The sequence below is a fragment of the Equus asinus genome, chromosome 4 (genome assembly GCF_041296235.1).
Source record: "Equus asinus isolate D_3611 breed Donkey chromosome 4, EquAss-T2T_v2, whole genome shotgun sequence".
NCBI classification, from domain to species: Eukaryota; Metazoa; Chordata; class Mammalia; order Perissodactyla; family Equidae; genus Equus; species Equus asinus.
In genome coordinates, this window is record NC_091793.1 from 12747758 (window position 1) to 12769775 (window position 22018).

The window sequence follows — 22018 nt, forward strand, 5'->3', positions numbered from 1 at the left end:
ACAAGGTCATAACGATGTTCTCCTGTGTGTCCTTGAAGCTTTGTGGTTTTGACTTTCACAGTTTGGTCTCTCATCCATCCTGAACTAATTTTTGCTCATCATGTGAAGGGGTCAAGGTCCGTTTGCTCTCATATGGATGTTCCAGGCAACCCAGCCCTGTTACTGAAAAGAACTGCCTTTCTCCCGTTGAATTGCTTTGGCATTTTTGTCAAAAATAGACTCTCCAGAATGAATTCTGATTCTCTCTTGTGTTCCATCGATCAATTCACATGCCCTTATGCCAATACCACACTGAATTATCATCTTATTATTGCAGTTTTGGAATAAGTTTTCAAATGCGATAGTGTAAGTTCTCTAACGCTCTTTCCTCCTCAAGATGGCCTTGACTGGTCTCTGTCTTTTGAATTTTCCTGTAAATTTTAGAATCAGCTTGTAGATTTCTACAGAAAGACCTCGGTGGAATCTTGATTGGATCGCATCAAATCTATAGATCACGTTAGGGAGAACTGACATCTGCAATATTGAGACTTCCGATCTATGCACATAATGTATCTCAATGTTTATTTAGGTATTCTTTAGTTTTTCTAAGCAATATTTTAGCATAATTTTTTTCATCAAATTTGTTCCTACATATTCGATGTGTTTCTGATACTTTTATAAATGTATTTTATAAATAAATTTTGATTTTTTATAAATGCTGTTTAATTTTAATTTTTTGGGGGGGAGAGCGTTTATGCTGTATTCTTAGCAAATTTCCGTGCTGCAATACCATGTTATCAGCTCTAGTCATCATGTTTTACATTCGGTCTTCAGACCTTATTCATCTCATAGCTGAGGATTTGCAGCCTTTTGCCAACCTCCCTGATGCCTCCACCCCCAGCCCCTGGCAGCCACTTTTCTGCTCTCTTGTTTCTGTGAATTTTTCTTTCCCTTTTTTTTAGATTCCACATACAAATGATATAAATGGTGTTTTAAATTTTATTTTCCAATTATTTGCACTAATGTATAGAATATTCCATTGATTTTTGCGCATTGACACTGTAGCCCATGGTGTTGTAAATTCACGTCTTGGTTCTAGGAGTTGTGCCTTTGGATTTTCCACAGACTCATGTCCCCTCAAGTAAAGTCCATTTTACTTCGTGTTTCCTGAGCTTCATGCCTGGCTGCTTGTTCCTGCCTCGCTGGCCCAGCTGGAAGCTCATGGGTGAGGGTGGGCAGGAACCCACTAGCCACCTCAGCTGTGAACGCTCACAGACTCGCATCAGACAGAGGACGTTCACTCTGATCCTTGTTTGTGAGAGCTGTTTTCTCTCTCTCTCTCTTTTTTATCATGAATGACACAGAATTTATCATGTGTTTTTCCTGCATCTGTTGAGATGATCGTGTTATTCTGTTAATGTGGTGAAGGCGTTGATGGATTTGCGAACATGAGATGAGCATGGCATCCCCTCCTTATCATTCAATGTCTGTAGTCCATGAGGCGATGTCTTCATTTTATTTCTCATATTGGCTAGCCCCAGTCTTGATCTGGCTCACCAGAGTTCTGTCTCTTTATTCAGCTTTTTCAGAGAAATGACTTTAGGCTGTTGAACTTACTGTATATTTTCCATTTCACTTGCTTTTGCTCCTATATTATTTATTTGTGTTTGTTCTTTTTCTAACTTCTTGAGCTAGATGGTAGCTCATTAATTTTCAGTGTTTCTTCTTTTTAATACATACATTTAAGGATGTCAATTTCTATTTATTTTCTACATTAACTGCATCTGAAATTTTTTGAAGTGTAGTATTTTTGGTATTATTTAATATCAAAATTAATATTTGTTTAATATTTTCTAATTTTCATTACAATTGATCTCTGAGTTATTTAGAAATTGCTTTCCTGTAAATGCATTAGCATCAGCTTTTATAGTTAGTTTTTATTTTCTTGTTAGTATAATTGTGTCTTGATCAGAGACCATTGTCCACAACACTTTAATGCTTAGACATTTGTTGTGAGGTGCTTTATGTGGTCAGTACTCATTAGCACTTGAAAAGAATGTGTGCATATAGCAATACAGGCATACCTCAAGAAACAAGAAAAATCATGAGTAAACAATCTAACACTACACATAAAAGAACTAGAAAGAAGAACAAACAAAGCCCAAAATCAGAAGAAGGAAGGAAATAATAAAAATCCGAGTGGAAATAAATGAAATAGAGACTAAAAAGTCAATAGAAAGGGTCGATGAAACTATGAGCTGGTTCTGTGAAAAGATAAACAAAATCGACAAACCCTTAGCCAGACTCACTAAGAAAAAAAGAAAGAAGGCTCAAATAAATAAAACTAGAAATGAAAGAGGAGAATTACAATGGATACCACAGAAATACAAAGGATTATAAGAGAATACTCCAGAAAGCTATATGCCAAAAAATTGGGTAGTCTAGAAGAAATGAGTAAATTCTTAGAATCATATAACCTTCTAAAACTGAATCTAGGAGAAATAGAGAATTTGAATAGACCAATCACTAGTAAGGAGATTGAAACAGTAATCAAAAACTTCCCCCAAAATAAAAGTCCAGGACCAGATGGCTTCTCCGGTGAATTCTACCAAACATTCAAGGAAGATTTAATACCTATCGTTCTCAAACTATTCCAAAAAATTGAAGAGGACAGGATGCTTTCTAACTCATTTTATGAGGCCAACATTACCCTGATACCAAAACCAGACAAGGACAACAAAAAAAGAGGAAAATTATAGGCCAATATCACTGATGAACATAGATGTAAAAATTGTCAACAAAATATTAGCAAACTGAATTCAGCAATACATTAAAAAGGATCATACACCACAACCAAGTGGGATTTATTTCAGGGATGCAAAGATGGTTCAATATCTGCGAGTCAATCAATGTGATACACCACATTAACAAAATGAAGAATAAAAATCACATGATCATCTCAATAGATGCAGGAAAAGCATTTGACAAGGTTCAACATCCATTTATGATAAAAACTCTCAATAAAATGGGTATAGAAGGAAAGTACCTCCACATATGAAAGGCCATATATGACAAACCCACAGCCAACATCGTACTCAATAGTGAAAAACTGAAAGCTATCCCTCTAAGAACAGGAACGAGACAAGGATGCCCACTCTCACCACTCTTATTCAACATAGTATTGGAAGTTCTAGCCAGAGCAATCAGGCAAGAAAAAGAAAAAAAAGGGATCCAAACTGGAAAGGAAGAAGTAAAACTGTCACTATTTGTAGATGACATGATATTATATATAGAAAACTATAAAGCATCCACCAGGGCCAGCCCCGTGGCCCGTGGCCCGTGGTTAAGTTTGGTGCACTCCACTTTGGCAGCCCAAATTCGTTCCCCAGGCGTGGACCTACACTGCTCATCTGTCAGAGCCCATGCTGTGGTGGTGGCTCATATACAAAAGAAGAGTAAGTTTGGCAACAGATGTTAACTCAGCCGAATCTTCCTCAGGAAAAAAAATCCACCAAAAAACTATTAGATATAATTAGCAAATACAGTAAAGCTGCAGGGTACAAAAATCAGTTGAATTTCTATACACCTAACAACAAACTAGCAGAAAGAGAAATCAAGAATACAATCCCATTTACGGTTGCAACAAAAAGAATAAAATACCTAGGAATAAATTTAACCAAAGAGGTGAAATACCTGTACACTGAAAACTACAAAACATTGTTGAAAGAAATTGAAGAAACAAAGAAATGGAAAGATATTCCATGCTCATGGATTAGAAGAATAACATAGTTAAAATGTCCATACTACTTAAAGCAATCTATAGATTCAATGCAATCCCTATACAAGTCTCAATGACATTTTTCACAGAAATAGAACAAAGAATCCTAAAATTTATATGGAACAACAAATGCCAAAATAGCAAAAACAATTCTGAGAAAAAAGAACAAATCTGGAGGCATCACGCTCCCTGATTTCAAGATATACTACAAAGCTATAGTAACGAAAACAGCATGGTACTGGCACAAAAAGAGACAGACAGAACAATGGACCAGAATCCAGAGCCCAGAAATAAAACCACACATCTATGGGCAGCTAATTTTCAACAAGGGAGCCAAGAACATTCAATGGAGAAAGGAAGGTCCCTTCAATAAATGGTGTTTGGAAAACTGGACAGCCACATGCAAAAGAATGAAAGTAGACCATTGTCTTATACCATGCACAAAAATTAACTCAAAATGCATCAAAGAGTTGAATGTAAGACCTGAAACCATGAAACTTCTGGAAGAAAACATAGGCAGTACACTCTTTGACATTGGTCTTAGCAGTGTCTTTGAATATCATGTCAGGCAAGGCAAACAAAAGAAAAACAAACAAATGGGGCTACATCAGATTAAAAAGCTTCTACACAGCAAAGGAAACCAACAACAAAATGAAAAGACAACACACCAACTGGGAGAAAATATTGGCAAGTCATATATGCGACAATGGGTTAATATCCAAAATATATAAAGAACTCATACAACTCAACAACAAAAAACAAGCTGATCAAAACATGGGCAGAGGATATGAACAGACATTTTTCCAGAGAAGATATACAGATGGTCAATAGGCACATGAAAAGATGTCCAACATCACTAGTTATTAGGGAAATACAAATCAAAACTACAATAAAATCTCATCTCACACCCATCAGAATGGCTATAATTAACAAGACAGGAAATAACAAGTGTTGGAGAGGGTGTGGAGAAAAGGGAGCCCTCATACACTGCTGGTGGGAGGGCAAACTGGTGCAGCCACTATGGAAAACAGTATGGAGATTTCTCAAAAAATTAAAAATAGAAATACCGTACAATCCAGCTATCCCACTACTGGGTATTTATCCAAAGAACATGAAATCAACAATTCAAAGACATCTATACACCTCTATGTTAATTGCAGCATTATTCACAATAGCCAAGACTTGGAAACAACCTAAGTGTCCATCAACTGATGATTAGATAAAGAAGATGTGGTGGGGCCGGCCCCATGGCTGAGTGGTTAAGTTCACGCACTCCGCTTTGGCTGCCCAGGGTTTCGCTGGTTCGGATCCTGGGTGCGGACATGGCACCACTCGTCAGGCCACGCTGAGGCAGTGTCCCACATGCCACAACTAGAAGGACTCACAACTAAAATATACAACTATGTACTGGGAGAGTTTGGAGGGGAGAAAGCAGGGAAAAAAAAGATGTGGTATATATATATATACAATAGAATACTACACAGCCATAAAAAAGACAAAATCATGCCACTTGTGACAATGTGGATGGACTTTCAGGGTATTATGTTAAGTGAAATAAGTCAGGTAAAGAAAGACATTACCATATGACTTCGCTCATATGTGGAAGATAAATAAACACATAGAAATGGAGAAGAGATTGGTGGTTACCATAGAGTATGGGAGTGGGGGAGCGTGATGGAGTAAAGGAACACATATGTATGGTGACAGATGGCAACTAGATTTTTGGTGGTGGACACCATGCAATCTATACAGAAACTGAACTATAATGATGTCCATCTGGAATTTATATAATGTTATCAACCAAACCTCAAAAAAAAAAAAAAGAATGTGTGTCCTTCATTTGTTGGGAATCATAAGTGGGGTCAGGTTTGTTTGTCGTGTTGTTCAAATCTTTCATATTCTTACTGATTTTTTTTGTCTGCTTGTTCTATCAATTACTAAGCAAAGTATGATAAGAATCTTTGGGAATGCATCAGTTTCTTATAATTCTGTCAATTTTTGCTTTATTTTTTTCAGACTCTGTTATTTTGGTTAGAATTTGCCTGGTGTACCTTCCTTTCAATCGTTCTCTAATCCTATGTGTTAGATATCTCCCTGCATAAGATTTGATGTTTTAAATCCGGGCTGACGAGAGTCTTTTAACCAGTGCATTTAACATTTACACTTGTGGGGCCAGCCCCAGTCAGCTGCAATCCTGAGTGAGCTGACAAGAAGCTTGCAGGCCAGAGGCCTACAGCACTTGTAAGCCCCGGAGCCACGCTGGGGCCCTACTCACTCAACAGAAAAACTGCAGCAGGAATGTGCTATTAGACCATGCAGCCAACTGTGCTGGGGCTCCCCGCACCTAATAAAGTGACTGAAGGGACGATGGCAGCCACACTCAGCTGAGCATTACAACCAACTGGCCAGGGGGACAGCCTAGTCTCCTCAGGCACCTGCAGCAAGAACAGCCCTGCCACAACAGAAGGACACACGTAGCCCACACGGGGGTCATTCCTGGAACATTTGGAACTGGTGACAAGAGGAAAGCACACTGCTGGGCCTCATAGGCATGTCTTACATAAGGCCACCTCTCTGAGATTGGGAGATGTAGCTTACCTACCTAATACATAGATAAAATACAAAGATACAAAGAAAGAAGCAAAATGAGGAGACAAGGGAATACATTCCAAGTAAGGGAACAGGACAAAACCCCAGAAAAATAACTAAATGAAACAGAGATAAACAATCTACCTGACAAAGAGTACAGACTAATAGTCATAAGGATGCTCACTGATCTTTGGAGAAGAATGGATGAACTCAGTGAGAACTTCAACAAAGAACTGGAAAATATAAAAAAGAACCAATCATAAATGAAGAATACAGTACTAGAAATGAAAAGTTCACTACAGGGACTCAATAGCAGAGTAGATGAAACAGAAGAATGGATCAATGAGCTGGATGAAAGACTAGAGGAAATCACCCAAGCTGAACAGATAAAAGAAAAAAGAATTTAAAAGAACTTGGACAGTCTGAGGGACCTCTGGGACAAATAAAGCATTATATAATATTATTAATAATATTAATAATATTATTAATAATATATATATTATTATACTAACATTCGCATTATAGTTGTCCCAGAAGTAGAAGAGAGAGACAAAGGGGCAGAGAATCTATTTGAGGAAATATTAGCTGAAAACTTTCCTAACCTAGGGAAGGAAACAGACATCCAAGTACAGGAAGCACAGAGAGCACCAAACAGGATAAGCCCAAAGAGGCCCAGACCAAGACACATTATAATTAAAATGTCAAGAATTAAAGATAGAGAGAATCCTAAAAGCTACAAGAGAAAGGAAACAAGTTACATACAAAGGAAACCTCATAAGGCTATCAACTGACTCCTCAGCAGAAACTTTTACAGGCTAAAAGGAAGTGGCACAATATATTTAAAGTGCTGAAAGGAAAAAACCTACAGCCAAGAGTAATCTACCTGGCAAGGTTATCATTAAGAATAGAAGGAGAGGGGCTGGCCCCATGGCTGAGTGGTTAAGTTCACACACTCTGCTTCAGTGGCCCGGGGTTACACCAATTCAGATCCCGGATGTGGACCTAGCACTGCTCATCAAGCCATACTGAGGCGGCATCCCACATAGCACAACCAGAAGGACCTGAAACTAGAATACACAACTATGTACTAAGGAGGCTCTGGGGAGAAGAAGGAGGGGAAAAAAGAAGATTGGCAACAGATGTTAGCTCAGGTGCCAATCTTAAAAAAAAAAAAAAAGATGGACGGAGAGACAAAGAGTTTCCCCGACAAACAAAAACTAAAGGAGTTTATCACCAAGAAACCAGCCTTACAAGAAATACTAAAAGGACTTATTTAAGTGAAAAGACCACAAATAGGAATAAGAAAATAATAATTTTTAAAAAGCTATAAAATCACTGGTAAAGGCAAATATACAGTAAAGGTAGCAGATTAACCACCTATGAAGCTAATACAAAGGTCAAAAGATAAAAGTGCTCAAATTACCTATTTCCACAATAAGAGGGTAATGGATACATATGCACAAAAAAAGGGGTTAGATATGATATGAAAAACATAAAATGTGGGAGGAAGGGAGTAAAAGAGTAGAACTTGTAGCAAGAGGTCAAACTAAAAGACCATCAACTTAATATAGATTGCTATATACATAGGTTATTATATATGAACCTCATGGTAATAGCAAACTGGAAACCTATAATAAACACATGAAAAATTAAGAGAAAGAAACCCAAACATAATACTAAAGAAAGCCATCAAACCACAAGGAAGGAGAGCAAGAGAAGAAGAAAGGAACAGAGAAGAACCACTAAAACACCAGGAAAAAAGTAGCAAAGTGGCAATAAGTACATTCTTTTTTTTTTTAAAGATTGACACCTGGGCTAACGACTGTTGCCAATCTTTTCTTTTTTTTCTGCTTTATCTCCCCAAACCCCCCCTGTACACAGTTGTATATCTTATCTTAGTTGCTGGTCCTTCTAGTTGTGGGATGTGGGACGCCACCTCAATGTGGCCTGACGAGCGGTGCCATGTCCGCGCCCAGGATCCAAACCCTGGGCCGCCGCAGTGGAGCATGCGAACTTAACCGCTCAGCCACAGAGCCAGCCCCAAGTACATTCTTATCAATAGCTACTTTAAATGTCAATGGACTAAATGCTCCAATCAAAAGGCATAGGGTGGCCGAGTGGATAAAAAAACAAGACCCATATATATGCTGCATACAAGAGACACACTTCAGACCTAAAAACACCCACAAACTGAAAGTGAAAGGATGGAAAAAGATACTCCATGCAAATGGCAATAAAAAGAAAGCTGGGGTAGCAATACTTATATCAGACAAAATAGACCTTAAAACGAAAATTGTAACAAGAGACAAAGAAGGGCACTACACAATGATAAAGGGAACAATCCAACAAGAGGATGTAACATTTAAACATCTACGCACCCAACATGGGAACACCTGAATATGTAAAGCAATTATTAAGACGCGTAAAAGGAGAAATAGACAGTAACACAATAACAGGAGGGGACTTTAACACTCCACTTACTCCAATGGGTGGGTCATCCAAACAGAAGAGCAATAAGGAAACATCGGCCTTAAATTACACATTAGACCAGAAGGACTTAGTAAATATATACAGAACGTTCCGTCCAAAACCCACAAATACACATTTTTTTGAAATGCAAGTGGAACATTCTCCAGGATAGATCCCATATTAGGCCACAAAACAAGTCTCAATAAATTTAAGAAGATTGAAATAATACCATCCATCTTTTCCGACCACAACAGGGTGAAACTAGAAATCAACTACAGGAAGAAAATTGGAAAAGCCACAAATATGTGGAGATTAAACAAAATGTTCCTGAACAACAATTGGGTCAACAAAGAAATTAAGGAGAAATAAAAACATACCTGGAGACAAATGAAAATATGACATGCCAAAATTTATGGGATACAGCAAAAGCAGTTCTAAGAGGAAAGTTTATAGCAATATAGACCTACCTCAACAAACATGAAAAATCTCAAATAAGCTGTCTAGCACTGTACCTGAGGGAACTGGAAAAGGAACAAACAGGGCCCAACATCAGTAAAAGGAAGGTATTCCTTCTGTTCTACAGCTATTCCACTATTGGGTATTTATCCAAAGAACATAAAAACACAAATGTGTAAAGATTCATGCACCCCTGTGTTCACTGCAGCATTATCCACAATAGCCAAGACTTGGAAGCAACCTAGGTGCCCATCAAAGGACGAATGGATAAAGAAGATGTGGTATATATGCACAATGGAATACTACTCAGCTATAAAGAAGGATGAAATCTGGCCATTTGCAGATGGACCTTGAGGGTATTATGCTAAGCGAAATAAGTGAGAGGGAGAAAGTCAAATACAGGATGTCACTCATAAGTAGAAGATAAAACAACAACAAACAAACACATAGAGACAGAGATTGGATTGGTGGTTACCAGAGGGGAAGCGGGGAGGGAGGAGGGCGAAAGGGGTGATTAGGCTCATATATATGGTGGTGGACTGTAATTAGTCTTTGGGCGGTGCACATGATGTGATCTACACAGAAATTAAGATATAATGATGTACACCTGAAATTTATATAATGTTATAAACCAATGTGACCACAATCAAAATCAATTAATTAAAAAAAATGTTTAATGTATCATACGTATAATGGATATAGATTCTGTAGTAGTCTATTGCTACATAACAGATTACTCCCAAACATAATGGCTTAAAACAACAAACACTTATTATCCCACAGTTTTTGAGGGTCAAGAATCTGAGAGGGGCTTAACTGTGTGATACTGGCTCCAAGTTTGTCATGAGGTCCAGTCAAGATGTTGGCCAAGGCAGCGTCATCTGAAGGCGTGGCTGAGGCCGAGGGGCCCACTCCCACGAGGGTGCACTCACACAGGCTGGACTGGAGGCCTGACTTCCTTGGCCTGAGGACCTCTCCACAGGGCTGCGTGAGTGGCCTCGGCGTGGCGGCAAGCTTCCTCCAGAATGTGTGATTCAGAGGACCAACCACTAGAGTCACAGTGTTTTGTGTGGCCTAGCCTAAGGAGTCACATACCGTCACGCCTGCCCTAGTCTGTTCGTCACACACGCCGATCCTGACACAACGTGGGGGCAACTACACTAGGGCGGGGGTCACTGGGGACACCTTGGAGCCTGACAACCACAGTGTCTGTCATCTGATTAAATTTCATTTCTGTTTATCCCATCCATTCCATCTTCCTTTTTCTCTTTTTTTTTTTTTTTGAGGAAGATTAGCCCTGAGCTAACTGCTGCCAATTCTCCCCTTTTTGCTGAGGAAGACTGGTCCTGAGCTAACATCCGTGCCCATCTTCCTCTACTTTATATGTGGGACGCCTACCACAGCATGGCTTTTGCCAAGCGGTGCCATGTCCGCACCCCAGATCCGAACCGGGGAACCCTAGGCTGCCGAAGCGGAACGTGCGCACTTAACCGCTGTGCCACTGGGCCGGCCCCTTCCTTTTTCTCTTTATTCTTGCCTTATTTTTTTCTCATTTCAGTTTTCCTTCTTCTAGTTTGGAGGTTATCCACTCTGTTTCTGGTATTTTGGTGGCTGCCTAGAAATTGCTAGTTACATGCTGAAGTTATCAGAGTGTAAAGTTAGGAAAATCATGCTTTTACCCCACCCAGACAACACACTGACTCTCAAGCTCAGAAAGCTTGCCGTCCCCCCTCCCCTGACCTCCTGCTATTGTTGTCGTGCAGTTTTGTTCTGAATTTTTTAGCCCCCACTCAACATTATTATCCTCACTGCTTGTACAGCCAGTGGTTTCTCGATTTACCGCATACCCACATACATTCCTCTTGGCCCTTTGCCCCTCCCTGTGTCTCAGACTTTCCGTCTGGGCAGAAGGAGCCCAGCTTGACGGCCGTTTCCTCCCAGCACCTTGAAGGCGTCGTTCTGCTCTCCTGGCTTTCCTTGTAGCTCCCGGAGCATCAGCTGAGTCTATTGTCGCTTTCCAGAAGTGAGCCGTCTGTTTTATCTGCCTGCTCTTAAGACTGTTTAATGTGATGCGTCTGGTGTGATTTTATTGTATTTACTCAAACTGGGATGCTTTGGACTTTTTTAATCTGCACACTGGCGTCATTAGTCAATTATGAGAAGCTTCAGCCATTCTCTCTTAAATATTGCAGTCTGTCCTCTCTCTCCTTCCCTTTGGAACTCAGATGGGCTGTTTGCTAAACCTTCTCCCTCTCTCCCCACGTCCCCAACCTCCCATCTGTTTGTTTGGCTTATTTGGTTTCTTGTGCTGCATTCTGAAGACGTCTCCTTATCTGTCTTCATCAATGTCTGTCTTCTTGTTAGTGCTGTCGAGTGGATTCTGACTCCTGGCGACCCTGTGGACAGCAGAACGGAGCCCTGCCCAGTCTTCTATGTCAGCCTCTCACTTTCTGCTGCTCTGTCAGACAGCGCTCCGCTGACATTCCTAGGGTTTTCATGGCCAGTTTTCTCAGAAGTGAGTGGTCAGGTCCTTCTTCCTAGTCTGCCTAGTCTGGAAGCTGCGCTGACACCCGTCCACCACAGTTGACCCTGCTGGTATTTGAAATCCCAGTGGCATAGCTTTCAGCATGACAGCAACTTGCAGCCGCCACAGTAGGACAGCCAACAGACGGTGGTGCGGTCCCTGAGCAGGAAATGAGCCCAGGCTTGGTGGCGAGAGCGTGGAGTCTTAACTACTGGACCCCCAGGGCTTATCAGTGTCTAGTACACTATGAATCCTGTCCATTGACATTTTAATTTTAGTTATAGTTTCATTTTTTAGAAGTTCTTCTTTTCCTTTTTTTTTTTTGAGGAAGATTAGCCTTGAGCTAACATCTGCTGTCAGTCCTCCTCTTTTTGCTGAGGAAGACTGGCCCTGAGCTAACATCTGTTCCCATCTTCCTCCAGTTTATATATGAAACACCTGCCACAGCATGGCTTGGCTGAGTGGTGCGTAGGTCTGCACCCAGGATCCGAACTGGTGAACCCTGGGCCGCTGAAGCGGAATGTGCAAACTTAACTGCTGCGTCACCAGGCGGGCCCCAGAAGTTCTAGTTTTTAATAAGGCGATTTGGTCATTCTTTATAGTCTCTTTCCCTTGCCTGTAATTGGTAAGTTGTACTTGAAATTGGGTAGTTAGTGCATATACTGTATTTGACGATTCTCAGAGGCAAAGCCTTGGTGGCCCTGTGCTGCTGTACCTGCTGACACTTTCTCGTGTTTTATTGTAAACGGCTCATTTTCTTTAAGCAGTTAATTGAAGATTCTTTGCATTCCTTCCAGAATGTAGGCACATCCCTCAGAGAGTGGTCTTTGCCCCGCCAGTTGCCCAGGAGGCCCCTCAGGCATCACTTTAAATCCATGCCTGGTTGCTCCTGTGCCCCTCCCGCCCCAGCCCGGGGATAAGGATCTGGATGCACATCTGTTTGGGGCCGACCGGGGCTGGTGTCCTCTGGGCTCCCCCCCACACACTGCCCGGCGCCAGGAATGGACACAGTGCCTGGGGCCAGTGGGCCGGACGATGTGCTTTGGGTTCGTTCTTGCCCTGAGGGTATAGCCCTTTGGGGGAGCTGCTTTATTGAGGTGGTCTGTGCCCCTCGCCCCACGAGGCTTTGGAACCTCGAGCCCAGGTGGCCCTGGTTGGCAAACTCGAGGAGGAAGAGCCTCAGAGACCGTCCCCCCCGGGGCTCACCTTCCCCCGGCCTTGACCTGATCGTGCCTTGCTGTTTTGCCAGCTTTTCGTTGCTTTTAAGAAGAAGCTTTTTGTATTTTATGCCCCTGGTTTGCTGGTTTTCCCTGGAGGGTGGTCTGGATCCCAGACTCCCAATTCCTGAGCACACCCGCTCTCTTCAGGGCTGCCCCCACTCTGTGTGCACCCTGCACCTCCCCGTCTGGCCCGCTTCACCCTCAAGGTGCCTGGGTCATGGCTGTCCTGCTTCTCAGCCCCTCAGCCCCCAACGCCTAAACAGCCCCGGCCTCAGGGAAGTCCTTCGCGGGCATCTGTGCTCGGCCTGGCAGGCGCTCCCCGGCTCAGGCACCTCACCCCTCACTACAGATGCCTAGTCCTGCCCTCCTTGGCTTGGGGCTGGCCCAGCCTCCAGCCCCTCACTGGGCCCTGTTTATCCCTGGGTGCATCAGTGGGCGAAGGGCTGCCCCCAGAGCTGCCACCCTCAGCCACTGTGCCTGCTTACACCAAAGACGTGGCCTCCCCACCCTGCACCCAGCACCCAAGCCCCAGCCTCCTGCCTCCTACACCCTCATGTGCCGTGCAGGCCCTGGCATGTCCTGTGGGCCAGGCTGGCCCCAGCCCCTCAGGGAGGCCCTGTTCCCAGGTTCTGGCTCAGCATCTGCTCCAGGCTCCAGGAAGCTGTGGGTTGTTTGGCATAGGTGCCGGGTGGCCCCGCTCCCACCCACCCCACCCAGACCCTACCCGGACCCGGGGGAGGAGTGACTCAGCCTAGGCAATTGGCAGTGGGTGGCTCTGGCAGGTGTGGTGTCCCAGCCTATGGTGCTCCTGGGCTGGGCCATTGCTGGCTGGGGAGTGCCCTGGCCCCGAGGCTGGGAAAGCCTGGGAGCTCCCATCCTCTACTGCCCACACAGGCTGCAGCATGCATACTGGCTGGCCTCCCGGGGCCTGGGCAGCCCCAGGGCTGACTCACAGGCCCCAGCACGGGGAAGCGGAGAAGGCTCGGCACAGGCCCACCCCACTCCGTGAGGAGGGCTGGCCAGAGACCAGCCTGGGGGTGGTCACGGAGCAAGAGCAGTGGCCAGAGGCCTGGAGGACAAGGACGGAGGCCTGTGGGAGCCTGGCCAGGCCCTGGTCTCTTGGAGGGACACACGATCCCACCACCTGCCTGCTGGCCTCACCCATCTTGGGGTTTCAGAGGTTCTGCGTGAAAATCTTCATGAAGCAGCAGCTTCCACGCAGGCAGTGGCCGCACAGATGGTGGCCTGGCAGTATACAGTGCCTGCCCACTCTCGCCTCTCATGGCCACTACTGGGCTACCCATCTGCAGACCCGCTGGACACAGCACCCTCCCTCGGCAAGGTCACCACGTCCTAGACCTGCAGGCCCGTGTCCTGGAGGGGCGAGCACTGAGCCCAGCCTGCCCGTGAAGTCGTCGGGTCCCCCAGGGTGCCAGTGCACTCCAGGAGGCCAGTGGGCAGAACACCCTTGCATGGGACCCGGGGCTCATCCATCAGCTCTTGGTGGAACCCTGGCCCTGATACTCCAGTTTCCCTACTGAGCTCCTCCAGCTGCTGACCTGCTGGAGTTCTGGGTCGTGGTCCAGCACACTGGCAGTGGGCACAGGTAGCTGCAGCCTGACTCTCATCTCCTGGCATTCAGCCCCATGCCCATGGCCCATCTTGTTCCCGGCCCAGGGGGGCAGGGCCTCAGTTCCAGGGGTCTGAGCTCAGGCCAGCCGAGGCGGGTGCAGCTGGGTCCTCTGGGCATCGCCTGTGGTGAGGAAGGCCGGGGTGGTTTAAGGGCTAGGGGGGGAGCTGCATCAAGCAGCCCCTATTCAGGCACCAGGGGAGGCCCAGGGGAGGAGGCGGGCTGGCGGCCAGAGGGCTGGGTCCCTGCAGTCTGCTCCCATGCCTGAGCCCTGGAGACACGTGCCCCTGCGGGTCTGCAGGTGTCCTCCACTCTGGCCTCTTAAGCAGGGGCTGGGGCACGGTGCAGGGGTGCTGGGGGTGCTGCTGGCCCTGCTCCTGAGAGAGGGTGCCCAGGCTGGCTTTGGGGAGAAGCTCATGGGTGGTGATGGGGCTGTGGGCTCCAGGGAGCTTGAACTTGCTCATGATTCCCTACAGCAGGCCCTCTGCCTGCCTCCCCACAGGCAGAGGACCAGGGCCGCTGCCCCAGGACCACCTTCCACCCTGCTGGGACCACCCCTGGCCTCGGGGTTAGGGAGCAGGCAGAGAGGCATACAGGCAGATGAGCAGAGCAAAGGGGACCTCGCTAGTCCCCACAGCCTTCATCCAGAGACACGAGGCTCTTGGGAACCCACCTCTTGGCCTTGAGTGGAGGTCTGGGATTTCCTGAGAGCTAGGGAAAGAGGAGTGGGGTCTGTGCGGGAGTAGGTGGGCTTAGGAGCCAGCTGGGGCTGGACTTCCAGCTAGTTGCTGGCCTTGCAAGGGGTGAGGGCAGCCCTGAGGTGGGCATGCCCTGAGGTGGGTGTGCCCGAGGGAGCAATCTCCTCCCAGTGGGCATAGTCTCAGGGACTGTGAACGTGGTTGGAGACATGGTTTTGGGGCAACAGGCACGATCTCTGGGGTCAGTGGGGCTGATCTGGGGTGGTGAGTATGATTTCACGGACTGATGGATTCAGTCAGGGGGCCTCAGTGGGTGTGATCTGGGGCAGGTAGGGGAGGTATGAGCAGGTGGGAGGTCTGGCAGGCGTGGTCTCGTCGCTGGTGGGCATGGTCTGGGGCAGGTGTGTGCGGTCTGGGCAGGTGGGCATGGTCTCAGGTATGGTGGGCGTGGTTTAGGCAGGTAGGCGAAGTCTGGAGAAGGTGGGGGTGGTGGGAGTGGTGGTTGTGGTCTCCTGGCTGGTGGGCGTGGTCTGGGCAGGTGGCGCGGCCTCCGCCGGTGGGCGTGGTCTCAGTGCCTCTCTCTCCCCAAGGGCTGCCAAGGGACCCCCCAGCTCCGTGCCTAGTGTGCTGCGGCTCGCTGCCGCCCGCCCGGCCCTGCAAGCGCTGCCGCTCCTTCTGCGTCGCCGTCCTGCAGGGCACCTGCTTCGTGCCCCTGGGCAGCGGGCCGGATGGCGGCCCGTGGACCCCGTGACCCGAGGACCAGGACGGCCCGAGGACCAGGATGGGAATGGACGCGCCCAGCCCCGCAGCGGCCGGAGCGTGGCTCGTTTCTTTGAAACCTACGCGTGGAGAGGAGCCTTGTATACAGAGCTACTGTAGCTAAACCGTGCCACCTGCACCATGCTATTTCTTGTGGAGCCCCGCCCCTCCCGGGGCCTGCACCCCTGACCGCATCCAGTGCCCACACCCCGTAGACCCGCTCCCCTCACCCCACCATCCGAATCCCTCACCCGGTCTCCCCCCCAGCCAGAGGAGGACGCCCGCCGTGGGCAGGCAAACACGAACATCGATGCCTCCTGGCGCCCGCTTCTCCCCAGCGTGCGCTGCCCCTGAGCCGTCCCTGCTGGAAGGCGCCCTGCTCACCCCCAGCGGGGGTCCCGGGCAAGGCATCATTACTCACTCGTTTCCCCGGCGGAAGTCTCGCTGTGCTGGTCCAGGTTCTGTGCAGCCAGGTGTCTCCTTCCAGCTTGGCAGGGGGTGGGGAATGCCCACCCTGGTCAGACACCCCAGACTCCACCGCAGCTGGACTTCTGGGCCCTCTGGCCATCAGTGGGCCACAAGAGCTATGGAGACCAGGGTGGGGGGAACCCCTGTGTCCTTTTGGGCTCAGGCTGGGGTGGCCCAGCCACCACAAGCCTGCATGGAGCAGGGGGGCCTGTGAGGGGTCACAAGGGCCAGTTTTTTGTGGACACTGGGAGGGTCTGTAGCCCCAGCTCTCAGGGATAAGACAGGAACCCCCCCGGGGACATCCCCATTACACTTGTCCCTCCTGTGAAGTTGTGTGGTTGGGTCTGCCATCCACTTCTGATCATCTGCGGCCCCTGGGCACTGGAATGTCAGGTTCAGGGCGCCAGGTATGTCACCTGGTCGGTGGGCCTGTCCTAGGGTGACCACAGAGAGGGGCCAGGGCATGGTGGAGCCACGGGGGTGTCTCCGGGCTGTGTGGGCCTCCTTTCTCCAAGGAAAGACCGTGCCCATGGGCTCATTCGGTACTGCACTTCCCACTTGTCACCTCAGTTATAAGAGAGGAAGTCACGGTGCTTGCTCCAGGCCTCAAGGCTGCCAGAGCGAGGCCACGTGCCCCCTACCTGGCCAGGAGGGCAGCTCCTGAGCCCGTGCGACATGAGCCCCTTTGGCAGCACATTTCTTTGAATCACCCCATCTGCCTGATCCAGAGGCCAAGGATGGTCTGAACCTGAGGGCAGACCGGGGAGAGCAGGAGGACCAGTGCTGGCCTTCCTGGGCCACCCCTCAGACACGCCAGCCTGCTGCCACTATGCTGCCCAGCGTGGAGGGGTGTCAGGCTCTCCCCTGGGCAGTGGCCACAGGCGAGCACTGCCGGGGCAGGCTCCATCCCGTTTGCTTTTCCTCCCTGGCAGCGTGGGACCGGGTGTCTAGAGCCCCGCAGTGACCACAGAAGTCCAGCCCACATGTGCTCTAGACCAGATGGGGGCAGACCTGAGGGCTGGCTGGGAGGGAGGGAGGCTGGGCAGTGGGCTCTGGAGCCTGGGCCGGGGTGGCAGGAGGGTTGGGTCCATGGTCGGGGGCGATGTCTGGGGTGGGTTCTATCCTCTGGGGCTGAAGTGCCCTCGGCACTTCCTGAGGCGGCTCCTCCCTCGGGCCCGAGTCCGCATCACGGAGCACTTGGGCTCCCATAAGGGCCCAAAAGGTGGCCAGGCAGCCAGTGGGGCTGTATCTGCACCAAGGGCCATTCCAGGGACCTGCCTGCCCAGGAGGCCTGACTTGGGGACAGTGCCACCCTGAGTCTGCCGCCCTCCACACTTGGGTGCCCTGTTGGGGTTCCAGGCAGATCCCCAGCGCTCCTCAGGCTCCCTATCCATACACCCCTCTCTGTGCTCCACACTCATGGGACAGTGTTCTCCTGGGCCAGAGGCGTTCACACCTGCCTGGCAGGTGCAGGAAGAGTGCTGGTCAGGGACTCTGGGCCTGCCCGGGGAGGGAGGTGCCCCAGGGGCCCCAGAGCCACACCTTGGTTCTTTCCTTCCCACTGCCCTTCCCCTGGCCAGGGCTGGAGACAGGCGGGAAGCATGAGCCTCAGCCTGGAAACTTCTCCTCCACATAGGACGATTCAAGTGAGAAAAAAGGAGCACGGAGTGACTTCCCGAGCAGGAGCCAGGCCCGAGTTACAGGCCACAGGGCTCCACGCTCTGGAGAGAGGGACAGCCATGAGAGGCCTCTGCAAACGAGGGAGCCTCTTGCATCTGGAGGGGGGATGGGGGCACCCAGGTCTTGAGGTGGAGTCCCAGATCCCATTCCAGGAGAGAGCTCTCCTGTGGGGCTCAGGGCTCCCAGGTGCAGGCACCCAGGATGGTGCCTGCTCCTCTGCTAGCCCACTAAGCTCGAGGACCAGGGCCATTGGCCACCATCCCTCCTCCACCATTGAGGTGGGTGCCTGAGAGACAGGGGTACACCCAGGAGCCCTGGGGTATGCAGGGCAGTCAGCACTGCTGATCTATCAGGCCTGCAGCCAGCACTGCTGTAGCAGCTAGCCCCAGGAGAAACCCATTATCTGGGACCCCAAAGGCTCAGAGTTCCAAGATGCCTCCTTCGGCAGCCTAGAAACCCCAAGGGCATCTGGCCAGAGTCCAGCCTCCCAACTGGAGGGGGAGCCAGGGCGCGGGGGAGGGGGGGGGCGGGGCGGGGGGGGGGGGGTAGTTGTGGCGCTGTGGTTGCAGCCAGCCCACTTGGGCTGTGTTCCACCGAGAGGGGGCGTGTCCGCCCTAGGAGCAAACTCAAGACTCTCTTGTCTTTGGGGCTGGAGCTGTAGGCTGAGAAAGCAGAGAGCAGCAGCTACGAGGCATCCTGCAAACTCACCCAACACACACGGGCAGTCACTGTCAGGCCGGCCCGATGCTGACTGGGCAAGCAATGGCCTTCCTTTCCCTGACCTGGATTATTTACCGGGGCCTTGCCATCCCTCGGATTGCAGAATGTGGCCTCTCGTGTTCTCAGGTGAGTCTCTACCCCCTCCTAGGCTCTCATCTTGAGGGGCCTCGGTTCCTCTGCAGGTGGGCACCAGCCTGGCACCCTTGGCACACGATGAAAGCAACAGGTGAGGGGGTGCAGAGGCCCGGGGGCAGTGGGTGACAGGAGGACCTGGTAGCCTGGGGATCCCTGCCAGGCCCAGCCGGCCCCTGCAGCACTGCTCTGGGAATGTTTGCTGAGAGCCTGAGGGTCTCAGAGTGATCCGTCCCTGAGCAGCCATGTGAGGGGGCAGCCTGAGAGCCCCCGTCACCCACGTTCCCTGAGCCGTGTTGCATCATCGGGGCGCTGGGCTCCAGGCGGCAACTGGGTTTGTGTGGACACTGCCAAGGAAGTGCTGCGGGGAGCATGCTCATCCGGGCGGGAAGCAGCCGCGGGAACTTCTCAGGAGGGCAGGCTGACTCAGCCTAACCCCAGGGAGGCGCCAGCATCACCGACATAGTGTGCCGTGTCCACGAGGTGCGCCCAGTGCCGAGACTGGCCTAGGCTAGGGGGACACAGTCCAGAAGGTGTGTGGGGACAGTGGGGGACACAGCAGGGACACGGGCACAGAGGGAACACGGCAGGTGTCACAGGGATGGGGGGGTCTTACTGAGCACCTGCTGTGTGCACCATTCCAGGTATGGGGACAGTGGGGAGAGAGATGCAGCCCTGACCTCAGGGACTCATGTTCTAGTGGGAAAAAATGCACAACGCAAGGTTTAGGTGGTGACAACTGCTGTGGAGAAGGCGAGAGAGCAGTGGGCAGCCAGGGCGAGAGCTGGTGTGTGCCTTTCAAGGGCAATGGCCGGGACCCCCATGGGACACTTGGGGACAGCTCCATGAGGCCTGGGAGTATGTCCAGCAGAGGGTCCAGGGAGCTCAGCGAGGGACAGAGGGGGCTCAGGGTGGCCAGAGTGCCTGGGGGCTCAGGTCAGAGTTGCAGGACCCACGGCGGGCGAGGAGATGCTCCCCCTCGCTGCTGGTGGGAACAGGTGGGTGCAGAGGAAACAGCGGGTCCAGGCAGGAGGGGCTGGCGGCCTGGACCTGCCCCACAGGAGAGATGGGGTACAGGAGGGGCTACTTTGGGGTGTGGTTTGGAGGTGGCGCTGTCAGGACTGGGGACAGTTGAGGGAAGGAGAAATCAAAGATGGATCTTTGAGCAGACTTTAGTGTCTGGGCTGACGGAGGACGCGTTTCCTGAGATGGGGGCCGGGGCGGGGCACGTTTTCAGGGAGGAAACTTGTGTTTGACATACGCGATTTGAGAAACCCATCAGACATGGAGACTGATGTTGGGGGCAGCTGGCATCCGAGTGGAGGCCAGGGTGGCCTGATCTGCAGTGAGTGGAGCCGTCACACGACAGGATGAAATGGGACCAGAGGGTCAGGCTGAGGACTGAGCCCCCAGGGCCCAGCTGTGAGGAAGAGAAAGGATCTTCCAAGAAGGGGAGGCAGGGGAAGGGGAGAGGAGGCTGGAGGAGGGACCAGCGCAAGAGGCGAGAGGGCAGGCGTTCACTGCCCGGGGCTGCTGCCCCCAGCAGGTGGCTGAGGCCCGGGCACCATTTTGGACTTCACAGAGCTCTAGCCACTTCGGTGCCCTGCTGGGCAGTGGGGTTAGGGGAGCAGAGGGACATTGGAGGTGGAGGTGTCCAGCTCAGGAGGAGAGGTATGAACTCGAGAGGACAGAGCAGGAAGCCCACCCATGGTGGGAGCAGCCACCGTGGGAGCTCAGGCAGGACCGGGGACACCAGGGGACACGCGTGCCCACTGGAGGTCGGTCCTGGGCCTTGGCCACTCTTTAGTGAAAAACCATCCTTGCTGACCAGACAGTGGGGGCTGGGGGGACGGCAACAGATGACCATAGCACCCCAGTGCTGAATGAGGTGATCAGGGGCGTGCCTGGAGTTGGCTGGTGGAGGTGACCTGGCCCTGGAGGAAGCCCTGGGGACTCCACCCCCTGGGCCTCACCCTGGGACCCCCGCTGGCCCTTGGCCCCCTCCCACCACTAGGAAGCAGAGCCTGAGATGCTGGGTCCTTTCCTCGCTGGAGCTCAGGCCCGGGGGGGAGATGTGGAGTGGAAGGCGGGGACCCAGACCCCACCCCAAAGATGCACCTCAGGGTCCCGCCCCACAGACACCCCCATGCCCCCGGGAAGTCCCGAGAAGCCCGCTGGAAACCCCCGGGGGAGGGGCACTTCTCCATCCCTGCCCTGCCCTGCCGGGCCCCAGGGCGCTGGCCGGCCAGCCTCCCCTCCATGCTCCAGACAGCAGGGTCCCTGGGCGGCGTTGCCCTCAGCTGTTCTGTGACCTCGACCTTTGCCCCTGCCACACCATCTCCTGCATCCCTGAGGGGAGAGGGGATCTGGGCCCTGAAGGGTATACCTCCAGACCACATCCACCCGCATTTCCCAGACACCCACGGGCACAGCTCCAGCCTGTATGGGCATCAGGCACAGAGAGAGAAGGTGGTCCCCAGTGGCCAGGACACAGGCATGCCCTTCAACCTCTGGAGCTTCCGAGAGCCCCCACCAGGGCCTTTTTCCTTCCTTGAGGTCTTGGGTGGGGGGTAGGGCTCGGGCAGGTAGGACTGAGGTTGCCAAGGGGGCGTCTGAGCACCTGGGGCTGTAGGAGGGAGTGAGGGGGGCCACTGCCCCCTCTTTGGCCAGGCCCTGCTGCTGCTTAGCCTTGCTGGGTCACCTCAGTGCTCTGCTGTCTCCTGTGTGCTGGATGGGGCCGTCCACTCCTGCCCACCTCCCATCCGCTGCTCAGCCATGTTCTGGAGGGGTACCCAAGTGGGCTCAGCCCCTTTGTCCGGGCAGAGCCCTCTTGCCGCCCCTGGATCAGGCCCCCGGGGCAGGTGGTTGAGGCTGTGCACCTCACCGGGGGGCCGTGGGCAGGCTGGGAGGGTCCAG

At 50.7% G+C, this 22018-nt stretch overlaps 2 protein-coding genes across 9 annotated transcripts in view; both read left to right on the plus strand.

Annotated features, from left to right (window-relative positions):
- Positions 1–18733, plus strand: part of TTLL8 (tubulin tyrosine ligase like 8) — a 71190-nt gene extending 52457 nt beyond the window's left edge. The window contains exon 13 of the mRNA XM_044777426.2: positions 15934–18733. Coding sequence (XP_044633361.2) covers positions 15934–16094 — 161 coding nt within the window. The 3' untranslated portion in view covers positions 16095–18733. The remainder of the gene's footprint in view (positions 1–15933) is intronic.
- Positions 18734–18814: 81 nt separating this feature from the next.
- The window catches only part of IL17REL (interleukin 17 receptor E like), a 42830-nt gene continuing 39626 nt past the window's right edge, over positions 18815–22018 (plus strand). For all 8 annotated transcript variants that reach the window (XM_070506689.1, XM_070506693.1, XM_070506691.1 and 5 more), the window contains exon 1: positions 18815–19096. In XM_070506689.1, the coding sequence (XP_070362790.1) occupies positions 18995–19096 (102 nt within the window). In that variant the 5' untranslated portion in view covers positions 18815–18994. The remainder of the gene's footprint in view (positions 19097–22018) is intronic.